We start from the raw sequence: 20,034 nt of genomic DNA, 5'->3' as shown, positions 1-20,034 counted from the left end.
AGGTCGCCCTTATGAGCGAGCGGCGCATTGGGATGCAGACGGTACCGTTGCCGCTGCACCGCGTCCGCTTTGTGGACTGGAGTCCATCTTCCATTACCGCATTAGCTTTCTCGCCGGATCCGCCTTCGCAGGGCGCGTCGCTGTCGACCTCGGCGCGCTCGGTTCTCGCCGTGGGGCGCGACAATGGCAACATTGACCTCTGCACATGGCACGAGGACACAAGCTTGGAAGGTGCAGCGCCGGCTGCGAAAGGTTGGATGATAGAGACGACGCTGCTTGGCGATGTGCATTACAAGATCGATGCGCTTGCATTCACGCGCAGCGAAACGCAACGCGGACCACGGCTTCGCCTCTTTAGCATTTCCGGCGGCAGCGTCGTGACGGAGCACTATTTACCGGAAGTACTTGCGCGTACCGGCGAGCAGTCTGGTATTGTATCCCACGTGCATGAGATCCCTCATGGCGAGGCTGTGCGCACCCTGTCTTCGCAGGGTGGTGCGATTTGGAGCTTGGCCGCGAGTCCGCTCGGCAAGTATCTCGCAATTGGGTGCGAGGACGGGGTGGTACGACTGCTTAATATCGAAGACGATGCGTTTGAGCATCTTGCCAGCGTGCGCCCACGTGAAGGTGATGCAATGCCGCGCATGACTCGCGTCGCAAGCCGCATTGTGAGCCTCGCTTGGGGTCCGCCGCGCAAAGTAGAGCGTCGAGCGGCCAAGCCTCAAGAGGACGACTCGTCGTCTGAGGAGGAAGAGGAGGATGCATGGCGCGAGGGCTTTCTTCTCGGCGGCCTCGGCAACTCGACTGCGGCTGTGTGGGATGTGTTGACTGGCCAATTGCGCTCGCGGCTCACCGTGCTCAAGAACCGCAACGAGCACACTATTATATGGTCTGTCGCAGTGCTTGCAGACGAGACGCTTATTACGGGCGACTCGACTGGCCGCGTCACCTTTTTCGATGCGCGCTCGCGTGTTCCGATCCCCGGCGCCACGTTCCAAGCCCACACGGCGGGCTCCGATATTCTTTGCTTGTGTGTCAATAGCGACGCAAGCGCTGTGTACAGCGCCGGCGTCGACCAGAAAGTGGCCGAGTACACTAGCATCGGCGCGCAAAAGTGGGCCATGACCGGTGTACGTCGCTTGCACGCCCACGACATCCGCGCGCTTGCCATGGACCCGCCGTACAATATCTGGCGCGCACACCAAGCAGTGCCGCCTCCTGCGCGTCTTCCGGTGCTTGTGAGCGCTGGAATTGATTTCCACATTGTGCTCACGCCCGCATCGCCGCCGCAGCCATACAAAATCGGCCGCGGCGCTGGAAAGCAAACGAGGGCAGCCCACAATCCCATTTCGTCTAGCGCTTCCACAAGCTTTGCGGATACCACACAACGCCGCATCCCGTATGTTCCCCAAAGCATGCGCACGGCGCACAGCGTCGCCGCCATATGCCCGCAGCGGTGCTGGATCGCTCTGCGTCGCGACCAGAGCGTGGCAATTTGGGCTCTCGAAGGCAGTGCGGATCTTAAGGGAGCGTGGCGCAAAGTGTGCGAGCTGTCCTTCCGGATGCGCTCGAATCTCGGCGCGATGGCCGCATCTCATGACGGCAAATTCCTCGCAGTGTCCGACATGTACGAGACAAAACTGTTTGCGCTGGACGGCGATGCATCGAACGTGTCTCCACGCCGCATTTCTTCGCTGGGACCGGCGATCCACGGCAAAGCGGCGCCTGCGCCTGGCGCTAGCGTACTCACCTTTACCCCCGATAGTACACGGCTTGTGTTATGCACGCTGCGTGGTGCTTTCGTCTATATTGTGCAGCTTTCTCACGGCGCGAGCGAAGCACAGCTGCTCAAGACCTTTTCGCAGCACCGACAGCGGTACGCCGCCGAAGAAGGGCGCGATGGGCGCGCACTTGCCGGAGATGCACGTGTGCGCAGCGCAAAACAACATACCCCTTTGGCGGTCGAGTCGAGCGGCACGCGCGATGTGTACGCCGCAATTGTTCTTGGCGTCGTTTCGCCTGATGGCCAGTACCTCTTGACGGTGGACAGCGGACGAAGAATGCATGTATTCAACCTTGATACGCTTGCGCACCAGTGCATGCTTGCATCCCCAGCCGGCTTGCCGACGGCGGCCGCTTTCCATCCGGAGCGTCCCAATGTGCTCGTTGTTACGCTGCCGACGAATCATGTTGCATTTTACGATCTCGAAGTGGGCACGTCGCTTGACGCTGCTGATTGGGAGCTTACGTTGCGCGCAAAAATTGATGCACAGCTGAGCAAGATTCGCGAGCCTGTGGTCGGCTGTGTTTGGCTGCAGGGCGAGCATGGGAATACGCTGCTGCTCTATGGGCCTACGTGGATTTGCACGGCACGGCGCACGGATATTCTGCAGGCCAGCAAAAAGCGGCGGAACAGCGAAGCGACACAGGATGGTGACTGGAGCATTCGGACTACGTTCAAATACCAGCCGCTCTTGTACGTGGGTGCATTGCATGCGCCTGGGGCGCAGCCAGAATTGGTCGTGGTAGAGCGGCCCTACTTCTCGCTCGTCCCGACGCTTCCTCCTGCATTCTACCGCGGCGCCTCGTATGGGTTTTAGGTAGCGTGCGTAGAATGTTGTCTACAATACATGCTGCTCGTGAGGCTTGAAGCACATGGGCGCCACGGCACTCGAGGGATACAAACTGCCGTCGTCCTTCATTCTACCTACGTGCACGTTTTTGCTGGTTTTTCACATCACTGTGTGCGCTGCTGCGCTTCACACCAAGCATCTCGCTTGACTGTGCGCCGCGCAGCATGGATTGTGCAAAGCCTGTATCCACGCCACTTGTAATATAGCGCTGGTGCAAGCCGCGCGTGTGCAGTGGCTTTGCCAACAGCGCGCCGAGCTCTGCACGCAGCTCACTCGTCTTGGCTGCTGCCGCGTGATTCTGCGCGGAGCGCGGCCGGCCTTTTTTGGATGTGGCGATGTGCATATCAGCGTCAGGATCGTCGGGCTCGCTGTCCATATCGAGATCTGCCTCTTGTGCAAGATCACGAAGCCATGCATCATCATGAGCGTGTTTTGATTCCGTGTGCAGCAGTGTATCGATACTTCTTGCCAGCGCAATCCGCTCGCGGATCGGTGCGAGGAAGCCATACTCGACCGGCAAGCTTGGTACCTGCTCGGCACGTTGCATCGTCGCACAGATATCCCGCCATAACCGCTGCTCGGACGGCTCAATCAAAGCGACAGCAATGCCTTGTTTACCCGCACGCGCCGTGCGCCCCGAGCGGTGCACATACGTGTCTGCGCTGCGCGGAATTTGGAAATGCACAACGTGATCGATGCTTTCAATGTCAATTCCACGCGCGGCGACGTCTGTGGCGAGCAGCACACTGGTGCCCTGCTCTCGACGGAAGCGGTCCAAATTACGGAGTCGCTGCTGCTGCTGGAGCTGGCCATGCAACGGGTGCGCAGGTATGTTGAGTTCGTGGAGTAGGGGTACCACGCGACGCACCGCATCGATCGAGTTGAAAAACACAAGCGTACGGCCCGGATAGCGTAGCAAGAGATAGTACAAGTAGGTATCTTTGTCTTTGCGCAAACACTCGATCTTGGCCTCGGTCAGTGTCTCTGCGACATGCCGCTCCGGAGAAAGTTCCAGCACAAGCGGGTTTGCATCGCGGAAATCAATGCGACTCATGAGATCGTCGAGTGTGTTGGCGCTGTGTGCTGCGCGCTGGTTTTTGCGCCATTTGCGGCGCTTTAAATTGATCTGCAGGGATTTGGCCATGGTAGCAGAGTAGATCAGCGTCTGCATTTCTGGGTTGGCATCCAGCGCTGCACCAGCAGTGCGGCGTACCATGCCGAGGATCGCGTCCATTTCGGCAAAGTGCCCTGTCTCCACCATTCGATCCGCCTCGTCAATGACAAGGAATCGCGTTTGGCGCACGCGCCGCGCAAATGCGTCGTTCGTCTTGAGCAAATCCCATAAACGGCCCGGCGTTGCTACTACAATGTGTGCGCCGCCATGCTGCGTAAGCAAACGTTCCTGTTTCTGAATGGAAAGGCCGCCACATACCGTTGCGATGCGCGCAAAGCGGTGCGATGCGTCAGACAAGTTCTGGAGGTGCGTGCGAACTTGCAGGGCAAGCTCTCTAGTAGGCGCAAGAATCAATGATTCCAAAGGACGCGTACTCGGCAATGCATCTTCCGCACGCTCCATGATATAATTTAGAATCGGTAGGCCATACGCAAGCGTCTTACCCGAGCCTGTCTGGGCAATTCCCACAATATCGCGCTGCCCGCCAAGCGTAGGGGGAATAGTTGCTGCCTGTACTGGCGTAGGCTTGGTAAACGCGCATGTTGCAAGCGCATGCTTGAGCCGTGGGTGCAATGGAATATCGTGCCATCCTGGCGCTTCGGTGTCGGCAGACTCGTGATCGTCGCCATCGTCACCGGCGTCGTCCTCCGCAAGCAGGCTTTGCTCTCGCGCGGCGTGTAGCGCAGCACTGATCGCCTCGTCTTCGTTGTGTGGTGTAGGAGATGCAGTTTCAAGCTTGCTGTTCGATGCGGGCTTGTCGTGTGGAGCAGTTTTCTTGGCCGCTTTGGGCGCCTTGCCACGTATATCCTTGCTTTTTGGCTGCGCAGAGCGCTTGGCAGCATTATTCGCCGCAAGAATTTTATCACTGTCATCGACTTGGACAATCTTGGTAAGCGTATGCTTCCCCGAAGCGTCTTTCTCGCGCAGCACATCAAATCCCTCGACCACTTGCAGTCCCATAAAATCGTCGCACCCTGCATCGAGCATCTCGAATCCATCATCCGTCGTCATATTTACCGCATCTGCCTCGCTTGTCGTGGCCATCGAGGTCCATGGCAAGTCTGCTTGGCGCACTACGCTACGCCGCCCCTCGCTCCGCGCTTCCTTCCGAGCACTCATGGTGGAGGAAACTTTTTTTCGCCATGTGCGGCGCACATGTCTTCTCCACATCTGCGTGCCGGAGCGCGTGGCTAAACAAACACGGATCACGTTGCTCCCAAGCAACGCGTGACAACACCGACGCTCTTTTCCTTGCGAGCGTTGCGCGCCTGACGGTGTCGATGGAAAAGAACGATGGATGCGGCACATTGCGTGCGGTGCGTCGGGACACACACGCACACGAAGGCGAGAAAAAAAGGCGACGCCGTACGCGGCCGCACGAAGCCGATATTTTGATGCGAGCGTACATGCAGAATGCGTTCCCGAACGAAAAAACGCGCGAGCACCTTGCACAGCTGGTTGGCATGGCACCACGGTACGTTGCGCGTCATACTTACACCAGTGCCATCTCGATCTGGTTTCAAAACAGGCGTCAGGCGGAAAAGAAGCGCACGATGCGGTACAATGGCGGCAGTACGCACTACCCCAGCATGACTGTCCCACTCTCGATTCCCATGTCTTTGCCGCCTTTAAACGGACAGCGTGACTTGCACGATTGGATCGGTCCTTTGCCAGGCATGCCGCTCAGTGCACCCGAGCCAGCCAACTTTCGCCGGACTACCAGCGCGCCTTGCGTTTCGCTCACCACTACGCTGGGCGGGCGTGCAGAGCTTGGCTCGCAACCGCAGGTGGATGCACACATTGCCGATGTGCCGCTGTATACCGATTTTGAGCCTGCGTACCACGAGGACGAGGCAATTTGGCAGCGCATGGAAAGTTCCAGCGCCGTGGGCTCCAGCGAGACTGAGCCGCGCGAGGAGCTGCACGAGGAGGACGACGAGGAGCGGACTTTGCGCCGTCTTGCTCAACGGAACAATGCGCGCGACCGTAAGGCACAGCGCGCAACGGACGCGCGACTTGCAATACAAGAGCGTGTCAAACCGCACAGGCCTTCGCGCGGATTCAAGCGCCAGTCCTCTTTGGCGCTTGAGTGGGCCGCAGGGCGCAATTTGCAGGGCGACCACGAGCAAGTGTGTGCGCCAAGCAAGCTGCGCCGCACGGAAAGCGTTCCTACGCGCGCTCCTTTGCGCACGATTCCAGCGGCGCTCCCGAGGCCGACTTGCCAAGCGCGGCGCGCGCCCGGGAAAGAGAATGCACCGATTGGTGCGTGGTGCCGTCCGGGCCATTCGTTTCGTCGCGTCTTGTCTGCCTCATCTGCGCGCTCGCGCGTCTCGCCTCCGGGTGTAGCGTATTGGCCGCGGCCTGCCTTTGTGCGGCAGGAATCGAGCGCGCGGAGCGATGTGTCACCTGTACCTGCAAAAGACGATGCCCAAGACGACAGCGGTTTCTTTGAAGAGGACGCTCAGCGCAATGCTCACATCTCACCGGGAACACATGCCGCGCGCTCGACGCATACCAACTGCGACGCACCGTTCACCGAGCACGATCGCCAAGCAGTGGAGCTGCTCCTTGGGCTTGGAGTGAAAAATGCTTGCAGCGCTTGATAGCACATACCCAATACACTATTACTTATGTACGCGCTGCCTCGTCGCCGAGGTACAGCTTGTTCTGCTCAATGTACTGGATGACGCTGTTTGGCAAGAGGTACTTAATTGAGTAGCCTCGCCGGATAAAGAGCCGCACTTTGCTGCTGCTGATATCGTTGTAGATGGTTTGTTTCACGACAATCAAGTTCCTCCGTTGTTCCCAGAGGACATCGTGAGAGAGCAAAAAGGACCATACGTCCGCGCCTGTGCGCTCCACAATCAGGCAGCCGTACCTGCCAAGAATGTGCCGCACGTCCTGGTCGGCCCACACCCCAGGCTCGCCCATGCTCTGGATCAGATCGCCGCCGGCAAGCAGCATAATCTTGACGCGCCGCCGCGTGCCGTCGCGCATCAGCACGCCGCGCTCGCCGCATCGGCCATTGATCTCATCATTAAAGTGGTCAAGCACAATGGCAGTGCGCTGGTACTCTTTCTGTAGCGACTCCCATGCATCAACCATGAGCCAGTTGGAGCTGCGCTCCACTGCCAGCTCGCACATCCGGACGCGGTCGGTGCCTTTTGCGAGACCTGCTTTTTTGTACTGGTCAGACACGGGCGAATAGTAGCCGGCTAGCAGTTCGTAATGCCCTGCTTCATCGATCTGGTCTTTTGCCATTTCAAACATGCGCAGGTGCAGGTAGGTAGGTGGTGAAAAACTACCGCATGCAACGATCACAAGCGGCGTCTTAGACTCGTCGCGCATTTCCGCGGGCAGACGGTGCCGCGGAAAACTGTACGAGTCCAATGATTGCGGCTGACGAGGAACAGAAATACTGTGCCGGAAAGAGAGCGGCTTTGCGTCTGGGGGTGAGGGCGTTTGCTGCTCATCGAGCTCCTCGTCAAACTCGCGTATTCGTTGCATGTACTGCGCATCAAGAAGGAATCGCGGGACGTCGGCATCACTGCTCATTGTCTGCGCGTCCATTTGCAGGGCCCCAGACATCGCACCATCCTGCGCCTCGATACCGGCGGGAGCAAGGCCTTGCGTGACAGGACCATGGCCTGTGACAGCTGCGCCGGTAAATGGCGGGCTATCCAGGTGGTACGAGTCGGCGCTTAATGCTTTGTACCGCAACGATACGGCAGAATCACCGCTCGCTGTCCCGGACGCACCGCGTTCCTCGGCGGGTGCACGCGAGGAAGCCATGGTCGGAAGAAAGACGCTGTGCAAACCTCGCCGAAATAATTACGTGATACGCAGGCGAGGGGCAATCAGGGAAATGTGGAGTACTGTACGGCGGGGGATTGTGGAGAAGCAGTGGGCAAAAAGGGCTAAGGCTTGGCTAAAAATGGCTCTTGGGCCCTACTGGAAGGGGCGAAAATCTAGGGCGTGTGGAATACACCAGCACGACCAAAATGGCACGCAAGTCCTACCAGTGCTTTCATGAGTGTGCACTCTTCTTTGTCCAGCGAACCAACATGGGCTGCTGATTTTGTTTAAGCTGCATTAGTCTCTGTTGTATACGCACAGCGCCATCCTCTGCCAAGTGGACTGCGTCCGGCATATCCTCTTTGGGAATGTGCCAGAAGCGGCAGTTGCAACTGTGGTCAGCCTCATTTTACACGCACTCTATATCCTCGTAGCTGCGGATCGTGTAGTCCAGCAGCTCCCACAAGTCACGGTTCGGGACAGTGTCTCCCATAGGCCCTTGTGGACTATGGTACGTTAGCATCCAGCCGTTCTTGCGCCAGAGCCAAATATCTTCCGAGATCCCACGCGCAAGCCAGCGACAATGCGTGGCAACCACAACCTTGTCAAACCCATCGCGCTCCCAGCGGTGGTACTCAAGCGCGGCAATACTACTCCGCAGTGTCGCACGCTGCTTTGTCGTGCTGCTGTGAAAATCAGGGCGCTCCAGGCGGCGCGAAAAGTTGGGCTCCACACGGCTTGGGTCAATCTCTGCGTGTGTCATATTGCACAGCACCTTGGTAGGACAGAACACAAACCCAATTCCTCCTTGCGTGTGCGTGTTTTCCGTGGAGCCGAAGTACGACGCGAGGGACTTGGTGTTGACATCGGCGCCCGCGGCGCGTTCTTTGAGTGCATTGCGCACAGCCTGCGCAGAGCGAACTTCTGCAGCGCTCAGTGCCGTGCCAGCACAGAAAAGCAAGACCTGGCGTGGATTGGTGCGGCGCACCATACGGTACGGATGCCACGGGCGTGGATCAGGGACGAACAAGTGTGCAATCATTTCGCGCGGTGTATAATGCTGTGACAAGGTCGTGGTCGAAGCGTAGCTCGAGATGTCGCTCCACTGGGTTCCGGCATCCCTGCCTATGGGTTGCTCAGAGAGCGTCTCACGGGAGCGGAAAGACGACCATGTCGGTGTGTTCCATACATCTGCTTTTTGGATCTTGAGGTCCGGTCGTTGATCGTACGGAGCCTGGAAAGGAGCGACTTGCAAATTTGCACGCACGACTCTAGGGAGCACACCGCCCGTAGATTTATGGGTCGTGCGCGACATTATGGAGATGCCAGACTCGGTAGGCGCAACGCTTGGCGCGTGCGATTTGGCACTCTTTATGGACCCTGCGTCGCCATTCAAAGGCACTTGGTCCATGGTGCCCTCACTTACGTCTTGGCTTGCTTCGATCGTCTTCACATCGGCTGCGATGGCCACTTGCTTGCGTTGGGCCGAAGGCGCAGTCGGCTCGAGCTCTGCAGAGGGTGCTGTGGTAACGTCAGACACGGGCAGTTGGTTGTCGTTGCTGATCGCACTGTTCTGGGCGTTGCAAGTAGACATGGTGACCGATTCGTCGGCGTCGGTGGCGTGGGCGTTTTTTCCGGCGCCATTTTCTGCATTGTTTGCTTCTGCGGCTTGCTTGGCCTTTTTCTTGGCTTTCTTGGCCGCAGACTTGCTCGATGGTGCTTGTGCCAAATGTTCGTTCTTTGCATTGTCATTTTTGTTTGCAGCAATGTGTTTGTCAGCTTCCACGCCCGCTTCTTGCACGGCGTCCGCTTTCGCATCTACTTCTTCCGCCAACGCTGTATCTCTATCCCTTTCATTTACGTGCATCTCCGCCGTCTTTTCGGCAATAGTGTCACTCTTTTCCTGCCCGCGCACCAGTGCCGCAAGCTGTTGTGCAGGCGTTGTTTCATCTGCAGTCTCCTCTTCAAGCACGAAATTCGCCGACGCGGGCTTCCCTTCATGCTCTGCAATCTCCGATGCAAAGTCATACATGTCCGGTTGCGCTTCGGGCAGTTTCGGCGGGTAAAATACACGCTTTACAGAGTTGTGTGGGTCCAGCTGGTCTGGCGCGTACGAAATTCCATCCGGAGCATCAAGGCGGACATTTAGTCGCGGTTTAGTTTGGATGTCTGTACGGCCTCCCATCCAAGCCTCGAGAAATCGAGGATCCGCCATGGTTGTGCCACAAATACTTTGTGCTGCGCCGGGTTCCTCCACATGATGAGCTCAGCGCCTCCACATACTTTTTCGACTGCAAAGTTTTCTTCCAGTTGCACCATGGCTGCAACGAAACTCATTTTTGGCCGTGCGCTTGCACGGCCGTCCCTACACCGCAGCATTTACGGTGCGCTGCGCACATACACAGTGGCACCGACTGCCTTAGATGGTGCCACGGACACGGCACATGCAATGCAGGAGCCTCGGATGTCAGTGGCATCGCTTGCTGGAAAAGTGGACGCAAGCACGCTCAAGGCACTCGAGAAACGCCCCTTTTCTTTTACGACACTGACAGAGGTGCAGTCGCAAGTGTTTAAGCTGCTCCCGGAGCTTGCAAATGCAGGCCTGACACCAACGTCGACGCCTCTTCCGGACGGCAAAGGGCGCGATCTTCTGGTCAAAGCACGCACAGGAACGGGCAAGACGGTCGGTTTTCTTGTTCCTGCGATTGAATCGCGACTAAATGCGATAGATGGACTGTCTAAGCGTACACTCACTTTGTCTTTTGCTGCGTCCATCAAGCAGGAACGAGAGCACCTCCTTTCGGACGAGACACCCGCCGCGACAAAAGTATTAGCTCAAGCGTTTACCAAAACCACAGTTGGCGTTCTCGTCATTTCGCCTACACGCGAGCTAGCACATCAGATTGCGACGCAAGCGCAACACTTGTTGGCCACGCATCGTGATATGCATGTTCATCTGCTCTGTGGTGGCGAGAGTGCGCACGAACAACGTCGGCTCTGGCGTCGGCAATCGCGCGACGTTGTGGTTGCAACGCCAGGTCGTCTGCTGGACTTGATGCAAGATCCCATGTTCTCCGATGCCTTTGCTACGACGCAGACGCTTGTACTGGACGAGGCGGACATGCTACTGGAAATGGGCTTCCGCAGCGACATTGAAGAAATCATTGGCTACTTGCCGCCGCCCGAGCAGCGCAATACGATGCTCTTTAGTGCGACGATTGATCCAAGCATCGAAGGCATCGCGCGCGAAACATTGCACAAAAACCACCGAATGATTGACTGCGTACCACCGGGCGAGAAGAATGTGCATTTGCGCGTGCCTCAATTTGTGACGTTGGTCGACGAGCCTGCCGACTACATTCCACACATGCTGCGCCTCATTGCGCGCGATCAGATGATTCACAGGGAGCTTTCCAAGGTGATGATTTTTGCGCCTACAACTAAATTGACGCAATTCGTCGCGCGGTTGCTTCCTTCTCTTGCGCATAATCTTCCTGGCAAACGCGATACACAGATTTTGGAGCTGCACAGCAACAAGGACCAGGCCTCGCGCACTCGCATTAGCAGTCGATTCCGCAACATCACAGATACCCCTTCGATTCTGGTGACTAGTGATGTGAGTGCGCGCGGTGTGGACTATCCCAATGTGACTGAAGTTATCCAGCTTGGTATTCCTCCAAGCAAGGAGATGTACGTGCACCGTGTCGGACGTACTGGCCGTGGCTCGAAAGACGGGCGTGCCGACTTGGTGCTGCAGAGTTGGGAGGGCGGTTTTCTTACATGGGAGCTCGGCGAGATGCCTCTTCAGCACATTTCCGTTGCCGAGTTTCAAACTCAAGTGCTGGACACGGCACAGGCATTGGATGCAGATACAGAACTGTCGCTTTGGCCCGAGAGTATAGGCGACAAAATGAAGCGCGCCAAGGATAAAAGCGGGCGTCGTCGCACTCCAATTTCCAAGCGCCGTCCATTCACACCTCTCTTTGGAGAAGAGCAACTTAAGGAAGCGGCCAGCACTGCACGCGATGCTACGCTGGACGATTTTCCTCCAAGCCCGGTCATGAGTGGTGTGCTTGGTTACTACAAGGGTCGCGCTGCAATGCTCCGCGTGCGCATTGAAAACATACAGCGACGTCTTGCGCCGTGGTTCAACGAGTTGTTGGGACTTGATCTTCCCGTGTACGCGTTTAAGGACACGGGCAAAGATGAGCTGTCTGGCAGAGGACGAGCCAGCGGCGAGTGGTCTAAGAAAAGCCGTGACCAAAAAGGCCGAGGCAGGGAAGATTGGTCCTTTAAGAGCAAGTTGCGCGGTCGTGGGCGGTTCGCGAAGGATGAGCGCGGATATGGACGCGGAGAAAAGAGCCATGCGCGATCTTGGAAGTGAAAAAGAAGTGTCGCTGTGCTTCGCACACTTGTGGTCATGTAGAAACCATGTAACGCCTTACATAATTTCATTGTCATGTTCAAGATACTACTGTGTTTGCATACATCTTATTGTGCTCCATCTCCAGGGAGGCCATCCACCGCCAAGTCCCATACCATGCGTGTCAAATGCTCGGGTTTGCGCCCCGTCGGCATTAAAAGTCCCATATGCGCAAGTTCATTGATCGCAAGACTGAAGCGCACTTGTAATGCGTCCTGAAATGGTATAGGCGTGTTCTCTGCCCGAGCGTCGGCTTCGAGAGAATGCGAAAATGCGTCAAACCAGTCTGCAAGATTGATAAACTTTGCCGAGTCTTTGTACAATGCATATGCGCGACATACATCTGGCACGCCAGCATCCTGCACCTCTTGCAGCACACTGCGCAGCGCCGCTACCTCCGAGCCACCCAGTGTTTGCTCAGGCCAATCGTGCTCTACAGCCAACTGGCGCTGCCCCGAAGCGCCGGCCACAGCAGCGTACATGGACGCGAGCGAAGCGCCAGGCTCGTCGAGAGAAATCAAGAGACTCGCACGCGCAGCACCTTCCGAAGCCGCTGAAATAGGATCCGCAAAGTCATACGTCCATATCGCTGCGCCAAGTCCGGACGGTTTGTAGGTGCGCATATCGGCCCATGCATCCGTGAGCCATGCTGTAAAAACATCGCGCACGGCAAGCGGGTCGGTGTCTGTGCCGCTCTGCGTCCCTTGCGCACCTGCCGTGCTTTTGAGATGCGCGAGACGCGCAGTTGTTTCATCGATGATCAACGCATTCTCATGGTCGACCACATTTTTACGTGCTTGCAGCGCCAGTAGCATTGCATCGAGCATCGACTCGATGCGTGAGGGTGGAATCGTCGCGCACAAGTTCTGCAAAAGGGCAAGGAGCTGTGCACTGGTGGGTGTGGTCGCAGTCAGCGCACTTGCTGCGGTCCGGCACTTGTCCCAGTCCGTGAAAGGAGGGTCCCACTCAAGCAGCGTGGCCAGGCATCCCGTGAGGCTGAGCCTAGTCCCATGAATGCCGTGCATATCAGTATATACAAATAAAATGGTGAGTACGGTCATCATGATGATGCGCATCGTCTCTGTGGCATACATTTGTGCGCGCACCTCTGGCAGGTGACGCAGCAGTTTTGTATTGTCGCGAAGCAGTGGGCGGACGGAGCGGGGTATCTTGGGCGCGGCACTCGGTGCATACTCGGCAAAGAGTGCCACGCGCATCGCATCGTACATCTCAGGCGTCCAGGATTGCTCGATTTGGCTCTCAGTAAAGGCACAGTCGGCGCATGCAGACATGGCGCGTGTGTGAAAGTGGTGTTGGTAGCACAAGCGAATACATTGCGCGACGCTTTCCCAGCTGGCCTCAATATGCCAGTACCTTCGGCGCACCATCGCAAGCATACTGCGCCCTAGCCACAGTCCCGTTTGTGGCGCAAGAAAAAACTGGAGCACAACCTCTTCCCAAAACACGGTCTTGTCGGGAAAGGACATGTGCGAAAGGTCAAGAAGGTGCAGCACTGGCTGAGTGAGCACCGCCTGCACCCACACGTTGCGCTCATTATCTGGTATACGCGTGTGCAGCAACACAGGGGTGGGCGCAGTATTTACAAGCACAATAGAAAGCCATTGTGCATGCGCTGAGGGCAGTGTGCAGGCCCAAGTAAGCAGTGCCTGTAAGAAATCGTTGAGCACGGCGACAGGGTACTGCTCTACGCCAACAAGCAGCAGCGTAACACGCGGCCATTCTTCACCAAACGATTCATCAAAAAACGCAGGGAGCAGACCGAGATCGCCAGGCTCGTGCGTGTAAAACATGGCGGCCATGGAGGCGCGTTTTGCGTCGTGTGCTTCGAACGATGTCGAGCGGTGCGCTTCTGCCAATGCGCGTTCGCCCTGCAAAACTGTCTCTGTGACAAAAGCAGATAGCGCCGCAACAAGGTTTGTACATTGCGACGGTGTCACAGCGACGCTGATACGTTTGTCGCAGCAGAGCTTGTCGGCAAGCAGCGCAGCGATCCCTTCGTAGGTTGCGCAACCACTGGCGTCGATCGCGACGCCATGAACTACATTGCCGTGCAGCATAGGAATTTTTGTAATATTTTCCACCACACTCTCCAGCGCCGGCGCGTACATGGTGTGCAAAAGCTGCAAAAGCCGCTCTCGCGCACGGCGCCATGCAGATGCAAAGGCAGTATAGCGCATGCGAGCGGGCTCCGTGTTTTTTTCAAACATGTCGAGCTGCGGAAATGGGCACGCATTTTCCTCTTCATTAGGATCATATGCAATGACCGTGATGGGCTACCGTTAGCTCCTCTTTAGCCTACCTCTGTATCCAACGCTTCTTCCATCGTCGTCGACGCCTACGCGCACGAGCCTTTTTGTTTCGGCCGAATCTAAGGCGCAGGCCGCGAAAATTGCGCCACGACTTCGCTCCCTCTGCAATGGCGCCAGCGAAGCGAGGAAAGAAAGATGTGTCCGCGCGCGCCGTGACAAAATCTATGAGCAAAGTGAGCGTGGAAGAGGATACGACGGATGTGTTCCTTTTTGTGCCGAATTTGATTGGTACGTGGGTGCACAAATGCTGATTTTAGGCTACGCAAGGGTTATTCTCGCAGCGATTTCTCTGTACTACATGCGCGATAATCCCAAGGTTTGCACCGTGCTATACTGCGTATCATGCATGTTGGATGCCTTTGATGGCATGTTTGCACGCCGGCTGGATCAGGCGACCAAGTTTGGTGCCGTGCTTGATATGGTCACTGATCGGTGCACCACCTCGTCCTTGCTGTGTTTCCTTACAGCGGCGTACCCCCGCTGTGCGCTGCTTTTCCAGGGTCTGATTACACTTGACTTTAGCAGCCATTACATTCACATGTACACGTACGTCCTCTGACATTGCTCACCTTAGCACGCTCGTGGCGGGCAGCAAGTCGCACAAAATCGTGGACTCGGAGGTGTCAAAGATTTTATCCTTGTATTATACCGACAATGTATGTAAGCATATGTCTTACACCAGCGTGTCTTGTTTATTTTCTGCGCGTGCAACGAGATCTTCTTCGTGTGCTTGTATTTGATGGATTTTTACAAACAGCCTCTTGAATTGCAAATCGCTCCGCTGCTTCCTCATGCCATGCTGAAGGCCATTTACGCAGACAGGAACGGCCTTTTCTACCACGCTATATTTTATTATATTCCTTCGTTGACCTGGCCGCAAATTCTTGGCGCGGTGACACTGCCGATTTGTGCGATGAAGCAAGCCATCAACGCAGTGCAGTTCTGGAAAGCGGCAAAGCGCCTTGCAGAGATCGATTGCGAAGAGCGCAGCCAGCGCCGCGCGAAGCATATCAAATAGTCGTACATGGAAATGCATGTGTTGATATGGTATCATAATGGTCTATTGATAGTCCAGGTAGTCCAATGCCTCTGTATTGTACTTGGCCTGCAAGGGCTCGACCTTGCGTAGCTCGCGCGAGATGTGCTCGATAATCATCCATGTAATGCCGTGCGAAATAAAGCTTCGTACTGCGCTAATGCCCAAGCCGCGGTACAGGCGCAAGAAATTGTGCGCAGGAACACCAAAGAGTTTGAACGCGTGCTTGTCTGTTGCGCCCGTACTCGATCCATTGTGCAAGAGCTTTTTGAACACATTCCTAGCACTCGTGCGCGGCACACCAGCCAGTGCGTCTCGCTGCACCTGTGTCTTGATCAGGTCCACGGGATACACTAGGAGCCAAGAGAGAATCCCAGCGCTGGAGCCGATCAGGAAGGAAAACATCGGACTCGGCATCCCAAACGTTTGCTTCTGTGCCTCCATGCGGTTTCCAATTGCACGCAGCGTATCGTAAATGCCAAAGTAAAGTGCGGTGCCAAGCATATCGCGCAGATTGTGCATTTGGAACCCGAGATAAAAGCCACGCAGTCCACCGTGCGTGCGGTACATATCGAGCGCGGCTTGGAATCCCGTCTGCGCCTTAAATGGCTGTATGGGCTGCCCTGGTTGCGCAAATTTCTGGCGCTGCGCGTAGATAAGGAACTCGAGTTGGCGCTGCACCTTGACCAGCTCAAACGGTGCGGACGCAAAACTGATCACGGATCCGCTCGTAATACCACCGATGCTGCCGTACAACGCAGTGCGCCATAGTTCACGTTCATTAAGCGGCCCAAATGTGCGCCCCAACCATTGCTTCGTTTGGGTATAGATACTAAACGACGACGTTCGCACAAAAGTAATGGTGATCACAGGAATGGTCACACCACGGAACAGGCCACGCACGCCTTCTTTATGTACCACAGCACGTGCACATGCCCACGCGCTTGGGTAGTACTTGACCTGCAGCCGACTCTTGATACTGTCGAACTTGGGTCAGCAGTCGATACACGTACAGGAAAAGCAGCAGCCGTCGATATAAGCGATGCCGGTCCCGCCGATACAAGCGTGGGATGCTCTAATATTAGTGTGTACACTCCACGCACGCTCAATGCACCACCGCAAAAGCGGATGTTGCTTTAGCAGCGACTCGCCGCAAGAATCCGGCATGGCGGGCGGCAAGCATCTAACGTCGATGACAGCAGGGCAAACTTTTCTTGCTGACTAATCAAATACAGCGCGTCGCATATTAAATGACTATGATTTTTACGCGGCTCGGCACATCGCGCGTTGCAAAGGGGTCGCTCGTGCTGGCTGGCGTACTAAGCGGGGGGAAGGCCTGATCGTAAAAGGAGGGCCGTGCACCACCTAGGTTGCGCGCACGTGCACTGTACCCCGAAAACGCGCTCCCTTCTCGGCTTCGCTGCGTCCAGGAGCCAGAGATCGGAGAGCGCTCGCCCCCAGCGTCGAGCCGGCCCTTTTCCGGCACGGCAAATGGCGATCCAATCCACTGTAGCATAAGTAGCAGCTCGCTCCAGCTAACGCTAAACCTTACGCAGAGTTCGTCGTCGCAGTGCATGCCGTCCAGGAGCGCGGGCAAATCTGTAGGCACTGGCACAGACACGTCGCGTTCGCCGCATTTGGAGCGTGTACATGCACCAGACCGCGAGACGCGCGCACCAACTGCATCGTACGCAATTTTTGCTACATCCACTGCCGTTGCAGTTGGCCTGTGCGGCGCAGTGCGGCGCGGCCCGCGCGCAGTTCTTGCAGCACTACGTGCATACGTTTCGCCGCGTAGGAATGCAGACATAAACGGCGCAGAGTCGCCGGATGGCACGTCCAGCGGCGTGTTCGATGCATTCGGCGTCTCGCCCATAAACCAAAGCCAGGAAGATGCGGCATTCCGCGCAGAAGGCGCACCTGCATGCATCGTGGCGCTCAGTGCAGACGTCGGCGCGATGACCTCGGTATTCCTGCGCGGCCATTCTGACTCGACTTCTGCGGTGTAATCCTCATTGGGGTGAACAAGGTATGGGTATCTGTGCAAGCGCCGCAAAAAGCCCTTGAGAACGCCAAACGTGATAAACCTCCGTATATCAATGCACTGTGTCCATTCGGGCATCTCTTCTGCCCACTCTTGTACAGTGCGCCCGATTTGCAATGCGGCATACAGGCGCCAAACGATCGCAACAGGGAGTGTCTCATGATTCGGCAGCGTGACATAAATAGCACACTCGCGCCCAATCTGCTCATCCTCCATGAAGTTCGCAATTTGCGGGCGCACGGCGTACATGTTGGAGAATTGGAAGATATCGATGAGGGTCGCGAGAAAATAGTACACAAGGTGCTCGATGCACTGCTTCACAAGCGCTAGATCTGTATCGGCAAGCTGTGCAATGCGCTGCACATGATTGACACCGTCAATGTAAGGCAGCAGCTTGACAAGCGTCAAATCCCAATTCCCACTTGCGTGCTTGCGAATGTTGAGCAAGACAACAGGCACGTCCCATTCGTTCACGTGGCGAGGGTTAGGGTAGGACGGAAATAGTTTGAGATTGATTGCGTCGCGCACTGGGTGCCCGAGCCCGTGTGGCGCGTGTGACTGCGACGATTCGGTGTGTGCGTGAACGTTTGCATCGCTGTGCTCGAGATTGGGTGCCTCGCCGAGCTCTGCATGCGTTACACGTGCATGTGGTCCTGAAGCACGGGCGAGCAAAGCGTTGAGCTCCTTTGGATCGACAAGGGTAAGATTCGGCTGCACTGTTCCGGGTTTGGCTAAGTGAAAGGGCTCCGCCTCCTCTGGGATCGCGATAAACGTTTCGCAATACGCATTGAGGTCCTCGTACAGCTGTTCGACGATCCCATAGAGTCGCGGCAGATTTTCTAGTTTGGATACAAACGAGCTTTCTTCTTCAAGTGCACGCAATGCTCGGCCGCATTTGCGGACGATGGGCTCGTACGCCGTGATGATAGCGCGACTATCGAATACAAAGCACAGGTTGAAGATAAAGTTGTTGCGCTGGTATTTGTCTGCTTGCTGCAACATCACTGGAAACCCAAGCACTTTGTAGCTGCAGCCCGAGTGTGCGGAGGAACGTGAGCGCACTTCGCAGGTGATCATATGACCACACAGCGGCTCTTTGGGGATCACATAGTCGGAGAGCGACGCAAAATCAAGCATCGGGCCACGCTGGACCCGGGCGAAAGGCATGTCGGGCGTGGAACAGGCTGAAAACGTATCCTCCGGCATCTGAAATAGCACTTTCGGGCCATCGACCGGGTGAAAGATGGCGAGGAACGTCGCCTCCAGGCGCGGCAAGCTCCGCTCGCGTGGCGCGGCGTCCATACGGTGGAGGGAAGAGCTCAAATCGGGTGACGCACACGGATCGGGATCTTGCCAAAGCGCATCGCCGGCATGCTAGCAGCGCGCTTGGGCGCCTTGGCAGCTCTGCTGCTCCTACATATTCTCAGCGTCACAGCGCAGCGCAATACATCGCATCTACCGGACGATGCTTTCCAGAGATTTACTGCAAACGATCCTGCACCGTTTCTCGATTTCCGCACGCACGATTCCCTACTTTCGCACCTCTTGATCCCACGCGTTGCAGGCACGGAGAATAGCACACTTGCACGGACAGCCATCATTGACGCACTTTTTAAGCAGCGCGACGCAAATAACCAGCCGAAGTGGCGTATTGATACGCCAACGTTCGAGGCATCCACGCCGCTGGGCCCTCGCAATATGACCAATATTGTGGCGACGCGCGATCCTGCGGCGCCGCGCAAGCTAGTGCTTGCGGCTCATTATGACTCAAAATACTTTCCGCCTGGGCCCAAGGAGGGGTTTATAGGCGCTACCGATAGCGCGGTATCGTGCGCCTTGCTTGTCGATACCGCGTACGCACTTGAAGAAGCCTTGGACCGATACACTAGTGCAATGAAAGCACGGCGAGACACACAGCATGAAGAAACTAACATGGACGATATTACTCTTCAACTTATATTTTTTGACGGCGAGGAAGCGTTTGTGGAATGGACCGCAGACGATTCCGTGTACGGCGCGAGAAATCTTGCAGAGCAAATGGCGTCCACATGGGTTGCGCCGTTCAATACACTTGCGCCGCGCTACAATACTCGCGCTCCTGTGCTTGAAATTGATCAAATCGAGCACTTTATCTTGCTGGATTTGCTGGGCGCGCGAGGGACGCCAGTGCCGTATTATTTCAATACGACTCGGTGGATGCATACCATGTGTATGAATCTCGAGCAAAGACTGCGCGATATGCACGCACTGTACCCTGCAGGAATGGATGCGCTTGGTTTGTTCGTCGATAAACAAGGGCCCGACTCTATTGAGGATGATAACATACCGTTCCTCCAGAAAGGCGTCGAAATCCTGCACTTGATTCCGTTTCCGTTTCCTAGCGTGTGGCATTCCACTCGCGATGACGCATCCGCGCTAGATTACAATACCATACACGCATGGGCCATGGTTCTACGTACATTTACTGCAGAGTATATGGGGTTGGTCAAGTAGAAAAGCAATGCCTATGCATCATTGAGCCGACTGAAGGAATACTGGACAGTACACAAGCGCGCCTACTAATGTAGCTGCCGCGTGTCGAATTAGGTGGAGTATGGGC

The 20,034-nt window shown here is 56.2% G+C and overlaps 10 protein-coding genes across 10 annotated transcripts; 5 read left to right on the top strand and 5 right to left on the bottom strand.

Moving 5' to 3' along the window:
- Nucleotides 1-11: 11 nt before the first annotated feature.
- Nucleotides 12-2,600, top strand: UTP4 (U3 small nucleolar RNA-associated protein; the record flags this gene model as incomplete). The annotated part of the gene is made up of 1 exon (XM_056207036.1): nt 12-2,600. The coding sequence occupies one exon, from the start codon at nt 12-14 to the stop codon at nt 2,598-2,600; it is 2,589 nt and encodes an 862-aa protein (XP_056063011.1).
- Nucleotides 2,601-2,703: 103 nt separating this feature from the next.
- On the bottom strand, nt 2,704-4,926 carry MAK5 (RNA helicase; the record flags this gene model as incomplete). Its single annotated transcript, XM_056207035.1, has 1 exon — nt 2,704-4,926. The coding sequence occupies one exon, from the start codon at nt 4,924-4,926 to the stop codon at nt 2,704-2,706; it is 2,223 nt and encodes a 740-aa protein (XP_056063010.1).
- A 161-nt stretch (nt 4,927-5,087) lies between these two features.
- On the top strand, nt 5,088-6,410 carry MVES1_002202 (uncharacterized protein; the record flags this gene model as incomplete). Its single annotated transcript, XM_056207034.1, has 1 exon — nt 5,088-6,410. One exon carries the CDS (start codon nt 5,088-5,090, stop codon nt 6,408-6,410), a length of 1,323 nt encoding a protein of 440 aa, XP_056063009.1.
- Nucleotides 6,411-6,435: 25 nt separating this feature from the next.
- Nucleotides 6,436-7,599, bottom strand: MVES1_002201 (nicotinamide-nucleotide adenylyltransferase; the record flags this gene model as incomplete). Its single annotated transcript, XM_056207033.1, has 1 exon — nt 6,436-7,599. One exon carries the CDS (start codon nt 7,597-7,599, stop codon nt 6,436-6,438), a length of 1,164 nt encoding a protein of 387 aa, XP_056063008.1.
- Nucleotides 7,600-8,011: 412 nt separating this feature from the next.
- On the bottom strand, nt 8,012-9,817 carry MVES1_002200 (uncharacterized protein; the record flags this gene model as incomplete). The annotated part of the gene is made up of 1 exon (XM_056207032.1): nt 8,012-9,817. One exon carries the CDS (start codon nt 9,815-9,817, stop codon nt 8,012-8,014), a length of 1,806 nt encoding a protein of 601 aa, XP_056063007.1.
- Nucleotides 9,818-9,919: 102 nt separating this feature from the next.
- On the top strand, nt 9,920-11,986 carry MVES1_002199 (RNA helicase; the record flags this gene model as incomplete). Its single annotated transcript, XM_056207031.1, has 1 exon — nt 9,920-11,986. One exon carries the CDS (start codon nt 9,920-9,922, stop codon nt 11,984-11,986), a length of 2,067 nt encoding a protein of 688 aa, XP_056063006.1.
- Nucleotides 11,987-12,093: 107 nt separating this feature from the next.
- ORC3 (Origin recognition complex subunit 3) lies at nt 12,094-14,369 on the bottom strand (the record flags this gene model as incomplete). The annotated part of the gene is made up of 2 exons (XM_056207030.1): nt 12,094-14,319; nt 14,346-14,369. The coding sequence occupies 2 exons, from the start codon at nt 14,367-14,369 to the stop codon at nt 12,094-12,096; spliced, it is 2,250 nt and encodes a 749-aa protein (XP_056063005.1).
- Nucleotides 14,370-14,462: 93 nt separating this feature from the next.
- pis1 (CDP-diacylglycerol--inositol 3-phosphatidyltransferase) lies at nt 14,463-15,373 on the top strand (the record flags this gene model as incomplete). Its single annotated transcript, XM_056207029.1, has 4 exons — nt 14,463-14,583; nt 14,613-14,901; nt 14,930-15,011; nt 15,038-15,373. 4 exons carry the CDS (start codon nt 14,463-14,465, stop codon nt 15,371-15,373), a joined length of 828 nt encoding a protein of 275 aa, XP_056063004.1.
- A 42-nt stretch (nt 15,374-15,415) lies between these two features.
- NPR2 (Nitrogen permease regulator 2) lies at nt 15,416-18,737 on the bottom strand (the record flags this gene model as incomplete). Its single annotated transcript, XM_056207028.1, has 2 exons — nt 15,416-16,378; nt 16,659-18,737. 2 exons carry the CDS (start codon nt 18,735-18,737, stop codon nt 15,416-15,418), a joined length of 3,042 nt encoding a protein of 1,013 aa, XP_056063003.1.
- Nucleotides 18,738-18,806: 69 nt separating this feature from the next.
- MVES1_002195 (glutaminyl-peptide cyclotransferase) lies at nt 18,807-19,928 on the top strand (the record flags this gene model as incomplete). Its single annotated transcript, XM_056207027.1, has 1 exon — nt 18,807-19,928. The coding sequence occupies one exon, from the start codon at nt 18,807-18,809 to the stop codon at nt 19,926-19,928; it is 1,122 nt and encodes a 373-aa protein (XP_056063002.1).
- Nucleotides 19,929-20,034: the final 106 nt, after the last annotated feature.

The sequence above is a fragment of the Malassezia vespertilionis genome, chromosome 4 (assembly GCF_029542925.1).
Source record: "Malassezia vespertilionis chromosome 4, complete sequence".
Taxonomy (NCBI): Eukaryota; Fungi; Basidiomycota; class Malasseziomycetes; order Malasseziales; family Malasseziaceae; genus Malassezia; species Malassezia vespertilionis.
Note: the sequence above shows the minus strand (reverse complement) of the source record. Positions and strands in the feature narration are given on the sequence as shown.